The following is a 21445-nucleotide window of genomic DNA, read 5'->3' on the forward strand; positions in this document are numbered from 1 at the left end:
TTCTGTTTTTTAGAACTGCACCAGCACTGACAACTGCAACTGACAAAATATATTGTAGCTGTGATTTATTAGTTAACACAACCCAGCCTCTGTTATTCGTTGTATTTTTCCCCAGTCTGTATATGCAGGACTGTGTCAGTGGTTGCCTCTGAGCCACCTTCTGCAGGGTTTCACAGAGGTGCATGTCTCTGTGCCTACATAACCACAGCGAAACTATTTTTTCCTTGGAAGCACAGCTTTTTATATGCAAACACTGCATATTGCTGTGCCAGTTAAGACAGTCTAACTAGAATCAAATTGCTGATTATCATCTTGCTGAAGTTGGAACAAGTTTGTTGCTTCTACACCTGGCTCTGTTCATTGACTTCACCTTTCAATATGATGATGCTCCCTTAAGCTGAAGATGAAGCTTTGAAAGGCTCGAGACAAATCTAAGTACTTCCACAAGCTATGGGCCTACTTCTTTAACCTACCTCTTTAATGTCTGCACAAAACTGAAAACAATGAAACAAAACTATATTGCTTTCCTGATCAAAATCAACACCTGCTATGTGCCACCAGGAGGCGATGTAGACCATTCGAATCTCTTGGAGAGCTCTGTTGTGCTGAGAGACAAATATGCTGGTAAAAGCTGGCGCTGTTGACCAGGCTTCATCATACAGCTAAACAGATCCACACAGGAACCGCAAGCGTGTGTGTGTGTGTGTGTGTCTGTGTGTGTGTGAGAGAGAGAGAGAGAGAGAGAGTGTGTGTGAGAGAGGGATCCAGCCAGTCAGACGCCATTGGATTTGGAGGAGCGTGAGCCCCCTCTGCAGTGGATCTGATTAGCTGTCGGCTATGGTTCGTGCTGGAAGGTAGACTACGTGAACGTTCTTTCCAGACGACCGGGAGGGAGTACGGAGAGCAAGACCGGAGGTCCAGACCCGATCTACCGCCTGAATCCAGCACACATCTGGATTTATTCATACACACCAGTACCTGGATAACAAGTAGGCTAACTTATTGAAACATTAAGCGTCCGAAAGCTGCCTTCAGGAACCAGAGGTGGACAGAGGAATTGTCGGTGAGCGGTGGAGTCTGATGACAGTTCCTCACAGATGAACTGTGTCTGTGTGTCCTTTTCTGTGTGTCTGTTCGTTACCCGTGCGCTAAACATGTCAGCGGTGTTAGAGCTGTCATGACCGCTCAGTGCAACAGTGAAAGAGTTTCTCTCCTGCGCTCACTTTATGTCCAGCAGCTGCACTGCAAGCATATCTGTGCTCGGTGTGTGTGTCAGTGTGGGTTATTCACAGGGCTGCTATGCAGACTGACTGGAGCCACGCTCAGACAGCCTTAATGTAACCCTAAATCTGAGGGAAGGGCCCGGATTCCTCACACAGAGAAGCCCTCACAGCAGAGGAAAGGCTGTCTGCTCGCACTCTACAGGGACAAGCTGTGTGGAGCAACAGTTATTACACTGCTTTGTGTACTAATGTGGACTTAGTACAGGATGCTTCTGTAAAAGACAGAGAGGAGCCTGCTGGTAGATTGAAGTGACACACATGGCAGCACAGGTGACAGCACGTCTAGCAGCTGAGGCCAGTTTGTTGTTGTCTGCTTTAGATGTAGTTTAGTTTGTTTATGATCGAACAGTATGGAATTGAAAGCAATTGTTGGACCTTAGACTTTTTTATATTTCACATTGGCTTGCTGGTTTTACACTTTGTTGCAACATGAAGAATCCTCTTCCACTGACTAATACCTGGAACAGATCCATCAAGAGAGAGTCAGTGCTCACCTCCGTGTCAGCAACAAACAAAAAGTTCAAGAGGAAGTCCCGCGAGCCAAAACGACTTTATGGTGGCTCTGAGACTGAGAGGATACAAACTTACCCAGTGGTCATGGCGGATATAGACTCAGTATATGACAGTGGTATGGAGGCATCCCAGAGAGAGCTGATGATGTCACAGGAGGCAATAGCCAGCACTACAGGGGTTCACTCAGGACTACCAGAAGAGACCATGGCTTCCGCTCAGAGTGGTGCTATAGACATGAGAATTGGCATTAATCTCCCTGACATAACTTCCAAAGTGTCCCAGTTACCCACCCCTCCATTCTCAAGCCCAGAAATCTCCCACTGGCCTACCTCCATTTCTCAGCCTTTATCCAACAGACTTAAACTTGGCTTTCACTCTACCTTCCCTTTGTCAACATCAAGCAGCAGCAGCCACTCACTCAACCACCAGGCCTTCTCCCTGGAGCCCTCTTTGTCAGAACAGGGGGCAGGACTGTCCAGTACTTCCCAGTCCTCCCAGTGTCATGAACATGTGGAGCCCCAGGCCCCTTCATCAAAGGTGAATATATCAGAATAAAGGAAAGCCCTTCAGGAAATTCACTGTGTAGAAAATGAAACTTTTATTGATTATTCACTCACACTATAGGTCAACAAACAGAACATTATTCAACACCAATTCTAATAATAAAGTAATTTCATCTATTATTTAACAATCAGAGTCACATAGTACTAAGTGTAATACAGGGGTAACTGAACTGTTAATGAGCTGTACAACCTAAACCTCTATTGTTTCTGCTGTCAGGAATCCCCCAGGAAGCGTAGTAGTACTGATGGGCCTGGTCATCTTCCAGAGGTCAAAGCCATCCAGCAAACAAGGAGGCTTCTAGCAAACGCCAGAGAGAGGACCCGTGTCCACACTATCAGTGCTGCATTTGAAGCCCTGAGGAAACAGGTCAGACCAAGACTTATAAGAGCTTCTAGGCAATCACTGCCAGCCCCATGGCGTACTTCAGTGATATATAACAAAGACAACCTTCTCTCTTTGTGATGATGCAAAATAGTGGCTAGATAACAGATTCTAATTCAGTTCAATTCAATACCCGTGGCTGATTGGCCACTGAATTGATATGCTTGTAGTTATTTTATTAGCTATCATTAGCAGTGCTTTCAAATTAGTGCAACTAAGCCCAAGCCTAGCCTGCTGACTCTGTAATGTCATCATTAGCATAACAACATGTAAATTACATATTAGTAGCTAATGCTACTATCACTAAACATACATGGCTTACTTGCTGGTGTCTCACCAACAACATTACACATGTATTGTTTCCACTATATGAACACGCAACAGCAAGTGATACACTGTGTCAGTACACAGCTACTAATGTCTGATCTCTACTAGCCCTGCAAGGACAGTAACACAGCTGTTCTCCTCTTAGACTCTTGTGTTTGTGATACCATTAACAAAAATATGCATCACATTTTGCACACATGGTATGGTTTTATTGAAAAAAATAATGCTTATATGAGAATAAATGGTGATATATGGGGGAACAGAAATACTCAGAATGTGAGATCATGTTCACTTCTTCCATTGGAATCACATGTGATGAAGGGGTGGGGCAGTGAAAAAGACCATGTTACTTTATGTGAGTGGCATTTTTCTTTTTGTGACAGCAGGCACACATTTTAAACTAATAGAGGATGGGAAGGTTTAGATGGATAGATCCCCAGGGGGAATTTCTGAATTTTATGTAATGGGATAAAACTGTGTTTGTGATTGTGCACCATACTGTGGTGAAATGCATATGGATTGGGTGTTCTGGTTGTCCTACAAACTCCATTATAAGGCAAAGAAATAAAACATTTGGTGTTCATTTCTCTCAATTGCTTTCTCTTTCCAGGTCCCATGTTACTCTTATGGGCAGAAGCTGTCAAAGCTGGCAATTTTACGAATTGCATGCAACTATATCCTGTCTCTGGCTCAGTTAGCAGAGCTGGACTACAGTTCAGACCACAGCAGTCTGAGCTTCTCTCAGTGTGTGGAACAGTGTACCAGGACCCTGCAGGCTGAGGGCCGGAGCAAGAAGAGGAAGGTGAGACTGCACACAATGCTTTAAAATTCCTTTAATCATATTAGTAGAGTCCTCCCTGTCCAAAAAATCATAGCCAAAAACAGAGTCATTCCACTCTGAGGACTGGTATGACTACAGGTAAGTTATCTTCTGAATGTTTCTTGTCATTTTTCTGGTCTGCTACTGTTGGAGTTTTATGGGTGAGTTTATAGATTACACGATATTCCTTTCTCCTCTGGAGTTCCAAGTGTGCGCAACAAAATCTTATTGTCAACTGTCTTTGCAATAATGTTGCATGCTGTATCTGTACTAGAGGCCCAGGTTCTTTTTTGTTAAGGGCCAGAAATTAATCTAGATGAAGACCTAAATTTTCATTAATCTGTGTGTATGCACTGTGTTCTTGACATAAGGTTCACACGCAGCAAATTAAAAGTAATCTTTCAAATTAAGTTTCGAAATATTTCAGATGGCTTGCAGGCCCCAAATCCTACAGTCCCAGTCTACAATATACTGAACATCACAAGGGTTAAATGTGTTATATTTGTAAATATAAGTAGAAACCAACACTCAGAAAGAGTCTATAATCCATGTCTGTTGGAGTTTAACAGCAGTGATATCCAAAGTAAGTAAACTTGGCTGAGGTTCACATTTGTGAAGCAAAGTTAGTGCACAACTTTTACATCCACTTACTTTTCCCTGCTGTGTGTGTGTGTGTCCTGAAAGTCCCAGACACCAGATGTTTAGAGTGGAGGGGAAGTGGAGCTGGCGCCATGAAGGGCAGAGGGCAGTGAGAAGGCACGCGAACTGAAACCACACACACACACACTCACGGCACATTCACTAGCAGTCTTTCCAACACATTCCCCCACTCTGCCTCTCCAGGCCATCTGCTCCAGCATACTTTGAGAGGGAAAAACACAATCATCCTCTAGCCTGTCAGACAGCAGCAGCTGTTAGAAAGACAGAGGGTAAAAGGAGGAGGGTGGAGTGAACGTTGGAGTCTCAGAGCCACTGAAACTGAATATGCACACAATTAGCAGGCAAAAAGACTTTGAGTCTTCTTTAAGGCAAAAATGACACACACACTCACACAAGCAGTGAATAAGTGTTCGACCCCTTCGTGATTTCTGTTTTTTGTTGTATATTTGTCACAAGTAAATGTTTCTTAATCCTAATCTTGCAGCATAAGTTACCACAGTGATGTAGCCAGCTTAAAAGAGAGCCACCTTCATGATCCTTGTAGCTTTGACTTGAGGCCAGTTTCATGTTGGTTCCAAAAAAGATCTGAATAATTACAACTTTCCAACTTTCTGTTTAAACCGACAATAAGAAGCGCTGCTCTTAATTTTTCTGCAGCTTATTCATTCATTCTGCTTACACAAAGGCCCAGTGATTTATTAAGGTAGAGTAACCACTCTACCTCACTACAACTCACAGAGTTTCACAGATTTTTTTTTTTGTGCAATTTAGCAGGCTTTTTTTTATTTTTATTTTTTTACAGCGCATTGTGTCAGCGTCCTGATTGGCTGTAGAACATTGCCAATCTCCTTCATGCTGTGTCTCCTGTACAGTACAGGTCTGAAAACAGGGTTTGATCTTTGGTTTCATTCTATAGTACTGGACGTATTCTTCTATGAAAGTTTTGGAAACTATTGAGTTTTGAGAGTGTTTAAACCAGAGAGAAAAGTGTGACATGTTAATGCCTGTCTAAGAAAGGTGTATATGTAGTCAGGTGTTTTACAGCCTTAAAACATATATAATAATTGTAAAAAATAAGGCTGACTACTTTGTGGATTTCGCCTATTGCAGGTTATTTTTGAACGTAACTCCTGCGATTACGAGGGACCACTGTACAGTAAACTGTTCACAGGTGCTCCATGCATGATCAGAAATATGAACACATTAGAAACATAAAATAAGGTGAAGTAAAATAGCACGAAGTAAATTAAATATTAAATAAAATATTATATATATAAAATATTCTAAACAAATAATAAAACGCCGTCGAAACATAGGAGTCAAATAATATAATTTGAATACGCAAGCAACTAAAATATAACAGTATTAAAATAACATCCAATATTGTATAATGAATAAGAGAATGTGTTAGATCACAGTTCAGTGCTGCATTTAGGAGGGCTCTAGCACTGAAAGTCCTCCTGCAGCTCAGCAGCACGCTGTGGGGAGGATGGAAGCTGTTCTCCAGGATCCCCCTCAGCTTAGACAGCATCCTTCTATCTGACACCACTGTCAAGGAGTCCAGCTCCACCCCCACAACATCACTGGCCCTATGGATGAGTTGCTAGTCTACCGCAGGGCTAACACACACAGAGGCACAACCATTCACACTCACGCTGACATTAACAGCCGGTTCAGAGCCAAATCTAATGTGCACATTTCACACTGAAAGACAAAAAGAACAGAAGAAGTTGATATCCACCCACATGAAACCAAGTATGTTGTGATCGTGAGCTGAGGCTTTGTGTATTGGCTTGCCTCTGTTCTACTTGGTGCGTGGTCTACAGGTAAACTGCATACAGTTTGCTGGTATAGCTATGTTCACCACTGACAACACGTTTGCATTGATGGTTTTTTCATTAACAGAAACATGGATGAGATTAGTGCAGAAGGCCCTCAGCGATGTTGGGCTGCCATGGTGGGACCAGCCTTTAACTATCCTGCAGCTGGTCAATAGGGACCTGGAAATTTGCCAAACAGGCCTATAATTATTTTGTGGACCTGGAGAAGGCTTACAACCCTGGTTCCCAGAGGGACTCTCTGGGAGGTGGTCAGGAAGTATGGAGTATCTGGGCAGCTCAAAATTAAGAGCAGTGTTCAGTTAGTCGGAATAAAGTCGGACTGGTTTTAAGTTGGGAGTTGGACTCTGCCAGGCTGTGCTGTCTCTGGACCTGTTCTTGATTGTCATGATTAGGGGTGATTAGGTGTGGCTGGGGCACGGGGACTGGGAGGTCACATTCTATGTTGTTGTCATGCTGGCATCATCATTCTTAGTTTTACATCTGAGTGTAATGCGGCTGGAATGAGGGTCAGCACCTCCAAATCAATCAATAGCTGTCAAATTGCGAAGTAGATTGGTGATGTGTGACAGATATCCAGTAACTGTAAGGTTTGTCAGTATTGGCTGCTTGTTTTGGGTCTGTCCTATCTATAATGTTGTTGTTTCTGGACTAATTCTTCTTTGTGTTTCAGGAGTGAGGCTAAAACTACAGAGGATCACAGGACAGATGACAATGAAGAAGATGGATGCTAGAGGAGAATTATACATTGATCAGCACTATAAAAACTGAAATATATGCAAGAAGAAAGATAAGTGAAGACTGAACAATGACCTTGCACATTACTGCTTCAGATCTGTATTTTGTTTGAATTTGTTTGTAGCACTCGGCCCTAAGATTGTGTGGTCTCAGCATTGTAAACACAATTAACTTTGTTATTTCAATACAAATGACAAAAATGTCTGTTGCCTGTTATCAGAGCCAGTGTCAAATGCCTCTCCAACTGCATAAAAGATGCAAAACACGTGGTATGATCACCAGAAGCAGTCCTCTGGTATTGCATGTCTATGCTGAATTTGAAACATACAGCACTTGCACTGCAGACATTTTTGACATGGGTGAAAAAAATGCTGTCAATTTTCAAGAATGCTTGAATATTATAGTATTTTTTATCAACAACAATAGAAAAATCTAAATCAAGTCAAGATTTTTGTGACTTCCCTTTGCGTCAAATACACACAATGTCTTTTTTGCAGAAGTAGAGTAAGTATGATTATGAGTATGAAGTATGATTACCCAGGTATACCAAGCAGGTCATTTTATATGCATGTTCAAACAGTCATTTACTGAAACAGAAATAGCTTTATAGGAGGCTTAAACCTGAATGAAGAACAGATAAACTCTTGTTCTAAGGTGAGGTTGAGGAGAAACGTTTATGATACAGGTTATATACCACGGCAAGACTGAGCACAGCAACAAGGCACAAGGTAGTTATAATGCAGCAAGGTCTCTCACAGGCAAAGATTTCAAAGTAGAACAGTTTCAATATGTGCTTTTAAAGCCGCTTTTGAAAAAGCTCAAAGAAACTTGCAGTGTTAAGGATTGTAATGCAGTAGTCAGCCAAGGAAACTCCATGCTTAATGGCATTTGGAATGGGAAGATGTCCAGCAGTGCCATAAGCACAGAACTGGCAGAGAAGAATGGATCCAGGTGCAGCCATCGACTGTGGGAAAGTTATAGAAGTTTGGCCAAAAAGGTGTTCGTAGAAGAATTGCCGCCAAAAAGCCATACCTCCACCAAGTTAAAACAACTTAAGCAACTATGCATGAAGCAAGTTTTTCTGCACCCCCGTTCCTATAGTTAAGAAGAAAAGAAAATCTTGGCCTTAGCCAAATTTTAAGTGTATTAATGGATCTGTTCTGACCAAAAATGACACAACAAAGATGCAAAGGACAGTAAGACACTGTGGTAAAAAACACAAAGTTTGACAAAAAGAAGTTATTCATGCCCTTTCTCAAAGTCTTTATTTTGTATCACAACTGTCAAACACTTTTTATAATTCTAAAAATATATTTAACTCAACGTGCTGATGATACCCAGCTGTATTTATCCATGAAGCCTGAAGAAACAGAACCGATACGTCAGACTACAGGCATTACTTAAGGACATAAAGGACTGGGTGACCTCCATTTTTTAACTCGGACAAAACTGAGGTCATTGTTTTCAGACCCAAACATATCAGAACTAGATGCATGTGCAGGTTTACTTGTAGTTCCTGAAACTCATAACAGTAGAATGGGAGGACAAGCCTTTAGCTATCAGGCTATTATGGAACAAGTTAACAACTTGGGTTCGGGAGGCAGACACCACCTCCACCTTTAACCCTTTAGAGGCTTGTTTAAATGGACTTTTCAGCAACTTCAGACCCAACTATTGATGTCGTTTTTTTATATATATATAAACTTGTGTTTTTTTTGACAGGCAAAACACAAAATATGCAATGTTTTCAAAAATTGATGTGCCAAGAGTTACTTGGTATGAAACTATTACAGCCCTAACTTCACAATGACAGTAATTGATACCAACATTGATTTTGATGCATTATTATTATTACTGGAGTAATGAGAGATTATTAAAAAAAACACACTTTTTTAGCTTAGGACCTAAACATGTCCATTTCATAAAAGTGCAATAAAAATGTTTTTGTTTTTTTTACTTTCACTGCATCAAATCTTTTTGGCAACTTCACTCTTTTTGGAACTATTGATATAAAATTCATTATTGTTTTTTAATATTTTTTTACATTTTTATACTCTTTTTGTAATTAAAACCTTATGGCAATGCAAAATATGCAATATTATTAAAAAGTGATGTGCCAGAACCTGATTGGTATGAGGCTATGACAGTCTTCACTTGGTCAATAATTGATAACAACATTGATTATATTATTGTTGGAGTAATGAGAGAATATTCAAAAAACATACACATTTTAAGCTTAGGCTCCAAATGAGTCCCTTTCATAAAAGTGCAATAAAAAAAACAAAAATATTTTCTCGTCACTCGTTTATACAGAGTCCATATTGGACATATTGGGGGTAATTACACACACAAAAAAAACACAAAATGTACACAGGGCCGATAAATTCTTAACTTTTAGCATACAGTTGTGCTCATAAATTTACATAACAAGAAATCATAAATTCTGCCAGGGTATGTAAACTCTCTCCTTCATCCTCTCTGTCCTGTCTCCCTCTTCTCCTCTCTCTCTCCTTCATCCTCTCTGTCCTGTCTCCCTCTTCTTCTCCTCTCTCTGTCCTGTCTCCCTCTTCTTCTCCTCTCTCTGTCCTGTCTCCCTCTTCTCCTCTCTCTCCTTCATCCTCTCTGTCCTGTCTCCCTCTTCTTCTCCTCTCTCTCTCTCCTTCATCCTCTCTGTCCTGTCTCCCTCTTCTTCTCCTCTCTCTTCTTCTCCTCTCTCTGTCCTGTCTCCCTCTTCTCCTCTCTCTCTCTCCTTCATCCTCTCTGTCCTGTCTCCCTCTTCTTCTCCTCCTCCACCCGGCCGACCGGCAGCTGGAAGGTTCTCCTTATGAGTCGGGTCCTGTTCAAGGTTTCTTCCTGTTAAGAGGGAGTTTTTTTGCCACTGTTGCTCTTAAGGGGGTTCAAGCTCTTTGCGACAATTCTGATTGTAAAATGTGCTGTATACAGTGTCACTTGCTGAGCTTTTGAAGCAGCAACTTTTTTAACATATGTTATATCTTATGGAAATTACCTTTATTGACCCAACAGAAACATTTAAATAAAATTAGGCATGTGCATAAATTTGGGCACCCTTTCTCTCACATTCATTTCAAGATGTGTAGGGAGTTGTAGATGACAGGTTGAAGCACAAAACTGCTTTGATTGGCTTGTTAGATCTTCAGTTACAAAGACAGGTGGAATCAATCATGAAAGGTTATTTAACATATAGGTCACCACTGGCTGTGCTTGTCCTTGGAGAGTGGAAACATGGGGGATTCTAAACTAAACCTAAAAACTAAGAAGATTCATTATTATGGATTAGGAGAAGGGTACAACAAATGACCTGGAAGGTCTGGACTGTCTTGACTCCACTGTCAGAAATGTAGTGCAGAAACAGAAGGTCACAGGAGCAGTCACTGTGAAGGAAAGATGTGAATGGCCGAAACAAATACAGAAAAGGCACAGGTGAAGGATGGTTAGAATGGTCACAGACCACCTCCAGAGAACTACAAGAACATCTGGCTACTTCATCACTAGAAGAGTCACCTGATGTATGCAAAAGCACATCTGGACAAGAAAGAAATTTCTTTTGGGAAAGAAATACTGTGGTCAGATGAGCCTAAGATAGAGTTATTTGGTCACAAGTAGAAGAGGCATGCATGGTGGAAAACACACACTGAAGTCCATGAGAGGAACTTATTGCCTACCGTGACATTTGGTGGAGGTTCCATCATGTTCCGGGGCTGTGTGGCTGTACAGGTACTAGAAACCTTGTTAAAGTTGAGGGCCACGTGTATTCCTCTCAGTATTAGCAGATTTTTGGAGAATGTTCAAGAGTCAGTCTCAAAGTTGAAGCTATGCCAGGGTTGGTATTTCAGCAGGACAATGATCCTAAGCACTGTTCAAAATCCACCAAGGAATTGTACCAAAGTACAACGTTATGGAATGGCCACCCAGTCCTCAGACCCTTCTGTGCTTTCTACGCACAGAAGCCAAGAAACCTGACTGAACTGGAGCTGTTTTGTATGGAGGAAGGGACTTGTCTGTGGCTATAGAAGGCGTCTACAGGCTGTTGCAGCTATTGCAGCAAAAGTAAATATTAATGGAATTATTTCTTTGGGGTGCGTATATTTATGCACATGCGTATTTTTGTTTAAATGCACATGAAAAAAATTTCTGTAGGACCAATAAAAGTTATTTTACTACTGAAATGTTTCCATTCATACAAGACCGTTCATAGAATTATCCAGCCATCAGCACAGGCCCACCAACAAGTTTCAGCATCAACTCAAATGCAGATAAGTCCACTCATTTCATCAGGTGGGCCCCAATACACGCCCAATAAATAATACTAGATTATTTTATTATATATATATATATATATAATAAAATAATCTAGTTTCTGGATATATATATATATATATATATATATATATATATATATATATATATATATATATATATATATATATAACTTGAAAAAAGCTATAAATGTCTTTGTACATTTTCTTTTATGAGCATACGTACCAACATTTAAAATCTGCACAGAACATACACATGAAGTTAATATGTAAACATAAAGTACAATTACTATATTTAAAAAATATATTTAATGATGCTTATTCAATACCGGACACGAACATTAAAAGTAGGCACATGAAACAGCATAAGACCCGTCAGTTGTAGACCTTGATTGAACCTTAAAGTCAGCCTGCAGATTTTACCTGTTGATCATGCATCCAGTAAATCAATATACACCAGGTTTGAAATCTGCACATACATCTTAGTACCGTCACTCTTCTTTCCAGCAGGTTAGATCACTGTAACGGTCTGCTGTCTGTAACAGGGATCTCAAAACATAAACAATTTTTTTGTAAAATGACTTGTGTGGTTGTTGTTGTTTACCTGCCACATGACACACTGTCTTGTCTATGTGATATTTCACTTTTTTTAATAAATCTGCAAAAATGTCAACAATTCTGTCAACTCTGTCTTTTCTGTCAATATGTGGTGCCTTGTGTACATTAAAGAGGACAAAAATGAACTTAAATGATTTTAGCAAATGGCTGAATACTTTCTGTACCCACTGTATTTTTATTGAAAACATGTCTGAACAGATGGATTCTACTTTGACCTGCTGATAGTTGAGGTTCACATACTTTTGCCACTCCTCTTATGTAATATTGGACCATTTTCCTGAACAAATAAATGACAAAATACATGTTTTGCGTTCCATTGGTTTCTCTTATACTACTGTCAGAAAATCAGCTGATGTTATGGGTCATATTTATTCAGAAATATAGAAAATAATAAAGGGTTAACAACCGTCAAGCAGCACCAGTGTCTTGTCCATTATTCTTGCAGAGAAGCTGCTGCACTAAAACACACCTCCACATTATTCTGACTCAGAACAGATGCGTTTGTGTGGTCTTACCGGACCATGCAGATGTCCACGATACAAAATTTAGCTCTACAGGTGGGGCAGGGGACTTTGCTAGACAACCAAGTCTCTGGTCTCTGCTGATCTTGACGGCTCGCGAACCATCGACCCAGACAGGAAAGACACCACATGGGTCTGCAAAAACACTGCTGGCACTCTGACTCAATGTCCCCTCCTGCAACACAGCAGTCACATTAACTAAAACACACACAGGGTATATGCAGCAATCCTGAAGAGGAAATGTAATACTTTTTAATACATTTTTTTCTACCTTTGATTTTTTTTAAAACCATCACGACATTGAGTGTTAATCCACAACCTAATGTAATGTGTGTGTGATGTGTACTCAAGAGTAGATTCGAGACTCACTAACATAACGGTTGTTGCTGGTTTCACTAGTTTGTGGTGGTGGTGGTGCAGCAGCACAGAAAGTTGATAGTGGTAGAGTTAACTGCTCTCGCCGACCGCGCATGTATATTAAGTGGATTGCATGTATGACCAAAGTGCGTTAGCTTCCTTCCAGTTCACAGTGAAATTCTTTTACAAACCAAAAAATAAGCCTGCCGGTTATTCCCTACTGCAGGCCTGAACCAGTCCTTAAATGCTGGGTCTTCCACCCAGCTGTCAGAAAACTTGCCAATGACGATAATAGTTGTCTGGACTGGACATTGAAGATATGCCTAGCAAACCAAAAATGTAAGCCAGCTGAGCGTGCAGTGTTTAAATATCGAACAACCACTGAATATGGCGTCAAACAGCTGAGACAAGGATCAAGATATGGCTGAAGCCCACCGTTTAAACAAACTAACGCAAACTTTAGCAGACAGAATTTCAATCAAAATAGGACACCTCAGAGTCTAAAAAATCATACCTATTTCAAAAAAAAGTAATACCACTAAAACAAAATGTACCACTTTTAATGGCCTTAAATGTATTAATTTGAATTCTTTTTAAAGCCCCGTGGACACCCTGATACACTAGCACCCCCACAGACAGAAACACAGACACTCTTACCTGCTGCTTGACAGAGTCTGACCAATTTGGTGTTAGCTGGAACCTGCATACAGCCAATACAGGGCTCAACTTCCTGTGCAGAGAACACATCATTGTGGTTTACTTACACCTTCATTCAGTTTTTGATTCAACAGTGAGACCATGAACTGTACCTGTCCACTAGGTAATGTGTATGACTGGTTGAGGTTGACCTGAGCTCTGAATGTCTCCAAGAAGAGTTCACCAATCGTCTGGTGAATCACAACATTGGGGGAGTTTCTAATGGGAGCTTGGAGCTTTTCCCTGAGCTCTGCATACTCTGTGGAGTTGACACTGGAAACAGTAAATAGCATTTTTAAACAATACATTTGTCAGACCAATCTGGGTCCTGAGCATTTAAAAAAACATGCACACACACATACCAAATGTTAAAAGGCCTGACAGCAGGGTTGATGCTGTCCACTCTTAGGGTCAAGATCTCTGTAGGTGTGGCTGAATCTGGGCTAAGATGGTGCTGTATGGAGTCTATCACTGTAACATGGCACTCACTCTGTAAGGCCATGTAGATGTGATAAGTGGTCACCTAAAGATGAGCCATACACAGGGATGAATGTAAATAAACAACATAGTGTTTAATGTTTAATTTGTGCGATTGATGTTTTTGCTCTATTTTTTAATCTTAATTTCTCCCACTACTCCTACAGCTTTTATTGAAGAAAAAAACTCCAAACCTTAAATGTCCATTATGATAAGATAATCCTTTATTAGTCCCCCACAGGAGAAATTCAGTGTTACAGCAGGTAAAATAGAAGCACACAAAAATAGCAAAAATGTATATTGACAAATCTACTATGACTTTTGACACTAATAGCTATAAAAGCTGATTTAATTTGATTTTGTACTTCTTTATTGTACTTAATTAAACTTACTTAAGTAAAATCAATCCATGCATACTTTAGACTTTTACTAACACTGTTTTTGTGGGCAGCAGTGGCGCAGTGGTATAGCAGGGTTGTCCTGTAACCGGAAGGTTGGTGGTTCGATCCCAACTCCTCCCTAGTCACTGTTGTGTGTCCTTGGGCAAGACACTACCTGCATAGCCTCCAGTGTACTCACTGGCGTATGGCGCTCTTTGCAATTTCCCCATTGTGGGACTAATAAAGGTTTCAATTATTATTTGTAGCCATTATCTATACTTTCTACTCCACTATATTTCTACAATGTTTGTTGTTACTCGTTACATTTTGTGAATTCAGTTCCGCCAAAATGTTGCCTCAGTCTACACAATTGGTTTGAATGTGTTGTTATCTCTGAAATTTGAACCAATCAGGTGGCTCTACCAGCTCCAATGATAGCAGAGCAGTACCACCATTGAACACAGATCCAGAGTCAGCCTCCACTGAGCTGAGCCACATGTGGACATATTAAACGATTGGTGGATATAACAAAGCGTTCTGTGTGGGCCTCAAAGAAAAGAGCTGCTGGCATGTACTAGTAGTGACATCTGTAGAGGCAGAAGTATCACCAGGAGCTACAGTATATCTGCATTCTTTATCAAAATATCACCACCTAGAGGACTTTTACTTTTAATACATTTAGTACATTCAAAAGTAAGTAAATTCAAGTTCATATTTAACTGGGTAATTGTACTTTTCCATAAGCACCAAGCTTCATCACTTCCTCCACCACTGCTCAAAGTATAAATACTACTAAAAGGTATTCTGGTGAAACTTTTGTCACACAGTTACACAGTTAACAGTGTTGTGCCACCATGTGGTGAGATGGAAGCGAGCAAGTGAGAAAAAAGATCAGCCATTTTTTTAAATTCTATGTTCATGTTCAACATACTTTTGACTCCTTGAACCATGTTTCACCCAGTCCTCACCAAAATTAGTAAATGACATTTTTAACAAATGCAGTGGACATGTTGATTCTGACAACGCATGTTTCATCTTGCCATGCTGTGGCAACAAACTTTCTGGGCATAGTCAAAGGCGATGAAAGTGCTGTAACTCTTCTTTCCAGCAGGTTAGATTACTGTAATAGTCTGCCCACAGGGCTCTCAAAACAAGCTTAATACGACAACTTCAGTGTATTCAGAATGCAGCTGTTTGGGTCCTGACTAAAGCCCGAAGTATGACCACATTATTCCAGTTCTAAAATCTCTACTGGCTGTCTGTCTCTCAGAGAATTGTCTTTAAAACATCACTATTCATGTACAAATCTTACTGGCTCAGCACATGTCTGCCATCTCTCACCCTCCCACATGATGTTACTGACTATATTTAAGTCAACAACTTAACAACTAAAGGTTGATGCTGATCAGTTGTCCACAATGGCTTGGAGGAATTTAGCCCATTCACAGTACAGAACAGCTACAGACTGAGATGTTGGGGGTTCCATCATCATCATCATCATCATTTCTCAATCATTAAATATTTAAGTTCTCTGAATTTTACATTTTTATTTTTTTTTCTAATCCCTGTTGTAAATCTGTGTCTGTTTTTTATTATGTCTTTTAAAGCCCTTTAAAGCATTTTGGAATAAATTATATGCATGAATTTCCAGCTTGAGCAAAGGGTATCCAGCTAGAAGACCGTGTTGTACACACTGCTAAGAAGAAACGGCCACAAGAGGCCCAGATCTATCTGTGACTGCATCACAATAGGTCCACCATGTGTCCTTCCATTGTTTGATCGTGATGTATTGCAAAATACCTTTGTACAGTGAAACAATGTACGACATGCTTATTCACTGTAGAGAAGCCCTGAGGGGCGGTGGTTTGTTTTCCCCTCATGTCTGCATACATTTGCAAACCCTTGTAGGGGTTGTAGGTTTTGTCCATTAATTAGTTGAAAGTTTTACTCACCTTTAGCACCCAGCTGTCAGTGACAATAACTCTGGCTCCAGGTGACCCTGTGGCAAACTTATCAATGCGCCTGAACTCTGTGTTGATGTTGGCCGCCACAAAGCCCCAGCTAGAGTAGGGAGGCTGGACATGGGCCTGCAGGGTGCGGCTGATTGGATGATTGAGCCAGTGAGAGTGGGACCAATAAATGATAAGTGCCCAGCTGGCCAACTGGAGGCAAAGGGAAACGAGGAAAAATACCCTCCAGCTGTCACTCACCTGCTGAAACACAGGTGTAAAAAACAAACAACAAACAAACAAAAACATAAGAGAAGACAATCCAAATATGAATGTAGACAGTCACATCTCTCTACAGTCTATGCACTTGCCCACACTTTTGCACCCAGTGTTGCTTGAAGTACAGGTGTGAAGACACATTACAGACACATAGCTTCTGATTGCTTAGACCACACCAGTTACTGAGTTCTGGTTCTGTTCTATTTGTCATGTGTCTAAATGTAGAATATTATCTGTACCACTTAATAATACAAGCAGTCAACATAATGCAGTGTGGCTGTATTTAGTCTAACAGATGTGTGTGATAATAAATGAGCAGACAGACCTGGTTTATGTATACAAGGTGTTTTTCTGGAGCAGCAATACACATCCCCACGTAGTAACCTGGATTTACGAAAAGACCACAGAACCCATGACCACCAGAACCAGTCCACAACACCCCACACAGTCAAAGCACGTGTACAGACATGGGGGCATGTTGTGTTTATTTACATTTGACTGTGTGTAAAACATACGAATCAGCTTAAGTTGTTACATCCACAGTATTACGTAACACTTTTACAAGCTAGCAGGCAGGTTTGTTGCCTGCTTTGATTTAACCAACGAAAAAACACATTTCAACAAAAGCCACTGATCGTTAATGGCTGGTGATGGCGACGTGTGTGTGCTGACCTAAAGGCAGGACGGAGTGGACCAGCACGGTAACACTTGTCCTTCTGACGTGGTACTGGATGAAGTTTACGTCCTCGCTCCCTAGCCAAGACGAGAACAGGTTCTGGATGGTTAACCCGGCCGAGCGGAACTCATTAGGCGTGAACACAAAGCACACGGAGAACACCACGTAGGCCAAGGTAAGAGACAGCTCCGAGCTCTCCATTATTCCATTGGTCACTGAGCGCTTCACCAAAACATGACGCGGTGTTGATGTTGCTCTGCTTCCTCGTGCGTGTCTTCTTCTTCTTCTTCATTTCCGGCAGACTGGATGCCAATTGGCTTATCGCTGCCTCCCACAGGTCAGGGTTGGTAATGGTTCGATGTATCATTCATTTCGGAGGAAGAGAACTCCTGTTGCTGTGATGAAGTTCAAAACTGCTTTCACAATGTGTGGCTGGTTTTCAGATGGGTTTAACATGCCTCGCAGCGATATTCTGTTAATTCCAGTGTCCAGTAGAGCAGAAATCTCTGTTCTTTATATATCCAGCAGTCCAACACATGCTCAACTGTTTGGAATGTATTGCAGACTCTGCAAAGACCGTCTTCATGCTTCCCAATCTTTGAAGATCCCATGCCAAACCACAACGACCTAATCTGAGTCTGGTCATAATTACAGCCTGACTTCTTCCTTGGTTTTACGTTTACTTTGTTTTGAATAGAGAAATAATGCCGCCCCTTCTCCTCAGTCTCCCACTTCTTCTGCCACAGCGTTGTGGAATAATCTTTTATGACAGACCCCCACTCACTCACACCCATACACACTGATACATTAGGCTTCATTCTTAAGGCCATTTTGGCTGCCTCATTACCATCCACTCCCACATGTGCAGCCACCCAGAGAAACCCCACTGACACTCCAGCCTTCTCAATTCTATACACGTTACTAGTTCAATAATAAGATCTGGCCGGGCTCCCAGACTACCCTTCCCCAACACTTCTAGCACCGAAGCTTGTTGGCAGGACCTCCTCCACCCGTTTTAAAGCCCAGATAATTCCATTCCTCTTAAAGGGAGTTTTTCCTTGCCACAGTGCTCTTAGGGGGGTTCCTGTGAAGCGCTTTGAGACAATGTCTGATTGTAATATGCGCTATATAAATAAAACTGAATTGAAATTGAATAACAGCAGTCAGCTCTGTTGTATAGACTGAAACCCCCTCAGACATTCGGATGAGCTTTACAACATCATACTGTGGTATGTAAAAAGCAAAGCCAGCTGCACCACTCTTTGGGTCCTTAGCTCCATCGGTGTAAATCTGCAGAAACCCATTCCCACTTTCTAGTCTGTGTGCTATTATAACCAGAGTTTTGATCAGTTTTAATGTTTTCCATAATGTTCAAATCAACTGCTGGAGTGGGCAGGAGCCATGGTGGTACGTGTCTTCTTCTTCTTCTTCTTCTTCTTCTTCTTCTTTTAGGAGTTTAGCTGGCGGTTGGCAACCAATTTAAGGTGCATTTACTGCCATCTACTGGACTGGAGTTTGGAAGTCGAGACTAGTCATACATTTAAATACGATTAAATAATCCTGTGTTTTTTAAGTATATCATTAACCCTTTCTTTACATTTTTAGATATATCTCCTAATAGATTAATTAATATAAGTGCTTTCTTCTCTCTGCTCAGGACTATGGTTAAATACTTGCACTCTTCTGCATAATTATTACATTCCTAAAGGACATGCACAGCTCTTTCTGACTGTGTACAAAAGCCACACATTCTTGTTTGTTTTCCTATGCGGTGAAGTGAACTGTTAAGGCCTGTATGACCAATTCTCAAGCGTGTGAACACTGCTTCCTCTCTTCTGTTCCCCTCCCATCTCTGCCAGCACCCACAACCCTTTGAATATGATACAAATGTCTGCCAGTGTAATCATCATTCCATTGTTCTTGGACCTTACTGTGAATGACAGATTTACCCTCACCTTTGCTCAGTGGGATGTTGATGTAAACTATGTCCTGCTTCAGAGCCTGTTTGGCTAAAATATCCACCTCTTCATTCCCCTCAACACCCACATGTGCCGGGACCCAAACAAACTGAACATAAACATTTTTGTTTCAGCTGTGTACAGCTAAGATTCACCTGACTTTATGCTCAACAGCACAGCTTGACTATCTGAGGCAACTACAACCATATTCAATCCCTGACAGCTATTAACAAGAACCCATTTAAGAGCTAATAAACAGTATATACTGCGAGGTGGTCTGATGTTGTTTTTTTTTTAATCTTGATGTTATATGATGGGATGTTCACTGCTGCTCCTGTCCTGCCAATGTTTGGATCCTTAGATCCATCTGTTTATATATCACCAAACTCTCCTCAAACTGCTCAAGGTAGTGTTGGACAGTAACCTAATTTTACCTAATTTTCAGTGTTCAATTTCTGAGCATATACATTACCTGTCCATCCAAAGCTATTGTAGATAGACCCCTGATGTTCCCAACAGTTGATCCAATATTAAAGCATTAGTTTACCCCTTTTTAACCGTAGTGGGAGCTCCCCGGCTTCAACCTGCAGAGCCGCAACAGGCGATGAGCTAAAAGCTGCACAAACAAATGTGCTGCCATATATGCCAGACAGCCATAGTCTAAGGAAGACCTCATGGGAGCCTGATAAATTCTCAGCAGTGCTGCTCTCGCAGCTCCCCAGTCCTGACCAGAGACATATCAACAGATAATTTTTTACACTTGTTTTGAACAGCTTCTATGTGCTGCTTCCAGGTAGGTTTCTCATCAAATACCACTCCCAAAAATCTAACCCTTGTTGGAGCTTTTGCTCTTATAGCCTTAATGTAATTTCCTTATGTCGTCTGGAAAAACATATAACTTGTTTTTGCAACAGACATTCTGAAGCCCCATTTTTTAGCCCATTCCTCCACCACCACAATGGCATCCTGCATCTTATTTTGTAGGTACTTTAGATTACGTCCCCGCACCCAAAGGGCCCTATCATCTGCATACAGAGATTTGCCTATGCTTCTATCTATCTGATCAAAAATGTCAGTTATCATAATATTGAAGAGAACGGGGCTACACATGCTACCTTGCGGCGTCCCATTATCAACATTATACAACCTAGAATACTCTGCGCTCTTACCTTAACTTGCCTCCCAAACAAAAAGCCTAGGACCCAATTATAAAGCTTACCCCCAATTCCTAGCTTCTCTAACTTCATCAGCAGCCCCTCCTTCCACAGCTTTGCCTGCCACTACCATCACTTTGCTTGTCTGGGCTTTTCTTTCCTCCGACTCTAAGCACAGTACTGCATCCATTGTATTTCTCCCTTTACGAAACCCACTCTGAAAAGGGCTAAAAAGGTTAATGCTTTCTAAGTAGTATGTTGTTCTATCAGTTATAATTCTCTCCCTTGTCAGGCATCACTGTCATTCCCTCCACTGGTCTATATTTATGTTTACTTAGCACCTTACATCTCCATATTTGTATCCATGTATCATATATTGTGCTCATACTGCGTACTGTACTCTGATTTGGATTATAGTGACACTTATACTCTTATACTCTGTACTTAACTGCATGTAATGTAACTTGATGGCGCAAGAATTTCCTTCGGGATTAATAAAGCACAGCCTTGAGAGAAAAAGTTCTTCCCGGACCCTGTGCACGAGATCGCTGAGTCCGAGATAAACAATGACGTCATTTTGTGGGTTACAGTACATGTAATTTTAGCAGACATGAAGCTCTTAGCGCAAGTTCAATCAGGAAGACTATTTCCACTCTTTCATCACTTCCCTCCAACCGCTTCTCTCTCGTCCTCCTCACTCTTGTCCCGCCTGCTCCCTCGCCCCTTTTCTCTTTCTCTGCCTCTCACCTAATCAGCTGGTTAATAGAGAGCAACTCCCTCGCTCCTCTCCTGCCCAATCACCGCTCAGCAATTCATTTAAAATTTCTCCGTCTCCTCTCCAGCTGTCTTTCAGATCGATTTTGGCAACCCCCCTCCACCCCAAGCTCCACCAGTTCCTCGTCAGGACAAGGCCTCTCATCTCCTGCTCTTCTGCTCCTTCACCACCACCAGGTCTAGACCCGGGGGGATTCCTGCCTAA

General features: G+C 41.2%; 1 protein-coding gene across 5 annotated transcripts; it reads right to left on the minus strand.

Moving 5' to 3' along the window:
• Positions 1-2544: 2544 nt before the first annotated feature.
• Positions 2545-17644, minus strand: tmem129 (transmembrane protein 129, E3 ubiquitin protein ligase). Of its 5 annotated transcripts, none has more exons than XM_028415567.1 (8): positions 17351-17644; positions 17004-17062; positions 16661-16663; positions 13956-14116; positions 13707-13866; positions 13555-13627; positions 12535-12715; positions 2545-2714 (listed from the first exon to the last, which is right to left on the minus strand). In XM_028415567.1, the coding sequence occupies exons 1-8, from the start codon at positions 17553-17555 to the stop codon at positions 2615-2617; spliced, it is 942 nt and encodes a 313-aa protein (XP_028271368.1). In that variant the 5' UTR covers positions 17556-17644; the 3' UTR covers positions 2545-2614. The 5 variants fall into 5 exon arrangements, with proteins under 5 accessions (XP_028271368.1, XP_028271365.1, XP_028271364.1 ...); XM_028415564.1 differs by lacking the exon at positions 16661-16663 and adding an exon at positions 16403-16660 and having other exon boundaries at positions 2563-2714; XM_028415563.1 differs by having other exon boundaries at positions 2563-2714; positions 16403-16663.
• Between the last annotated feature and the right edge of the window lie 3801 nt (positions 17645-21445).

Source organism: Parambassis ranga, chromosome 10 (genome assembly GCF_900634625.1).
Source record: "Parambassis ranga chromosome 10, fParRan2.1, whole genome shotgun sequence".
NCBI lineage: Eukaryota > Metazoa > Chordata > Actinopteri > Ambassidae > Parambassis > Parambassis ranga.

What these genes read in the sequence shown, in the direction of transcription:
- tmem129 (XM_028415563.1), bottom strand. Translation starts at nt 17,555, where the DNA reads ATGGAGAGCTCGGAGCTGTCTCTTACCTTGGCCTACGTGGTGTTCTCC. An exon ending in GTCAGGCCTTTTAACATTTG is followed by an intron (nt 13,867 to 13,955) that starts GTATGTGTGTGT and finishes TACTGTTTCCAG; the next exon opens with TGTCAACTCCACAGAGTATG. An exon ending in GTGGACATCTGCATGGTCCG is followed by an intron (nt 2,715 to 12,534) that starts GTAAGACCACAC and finishes CTGTTTCCTCAG; the next exon opens with GGCTTCAAATGCAGCACTGA.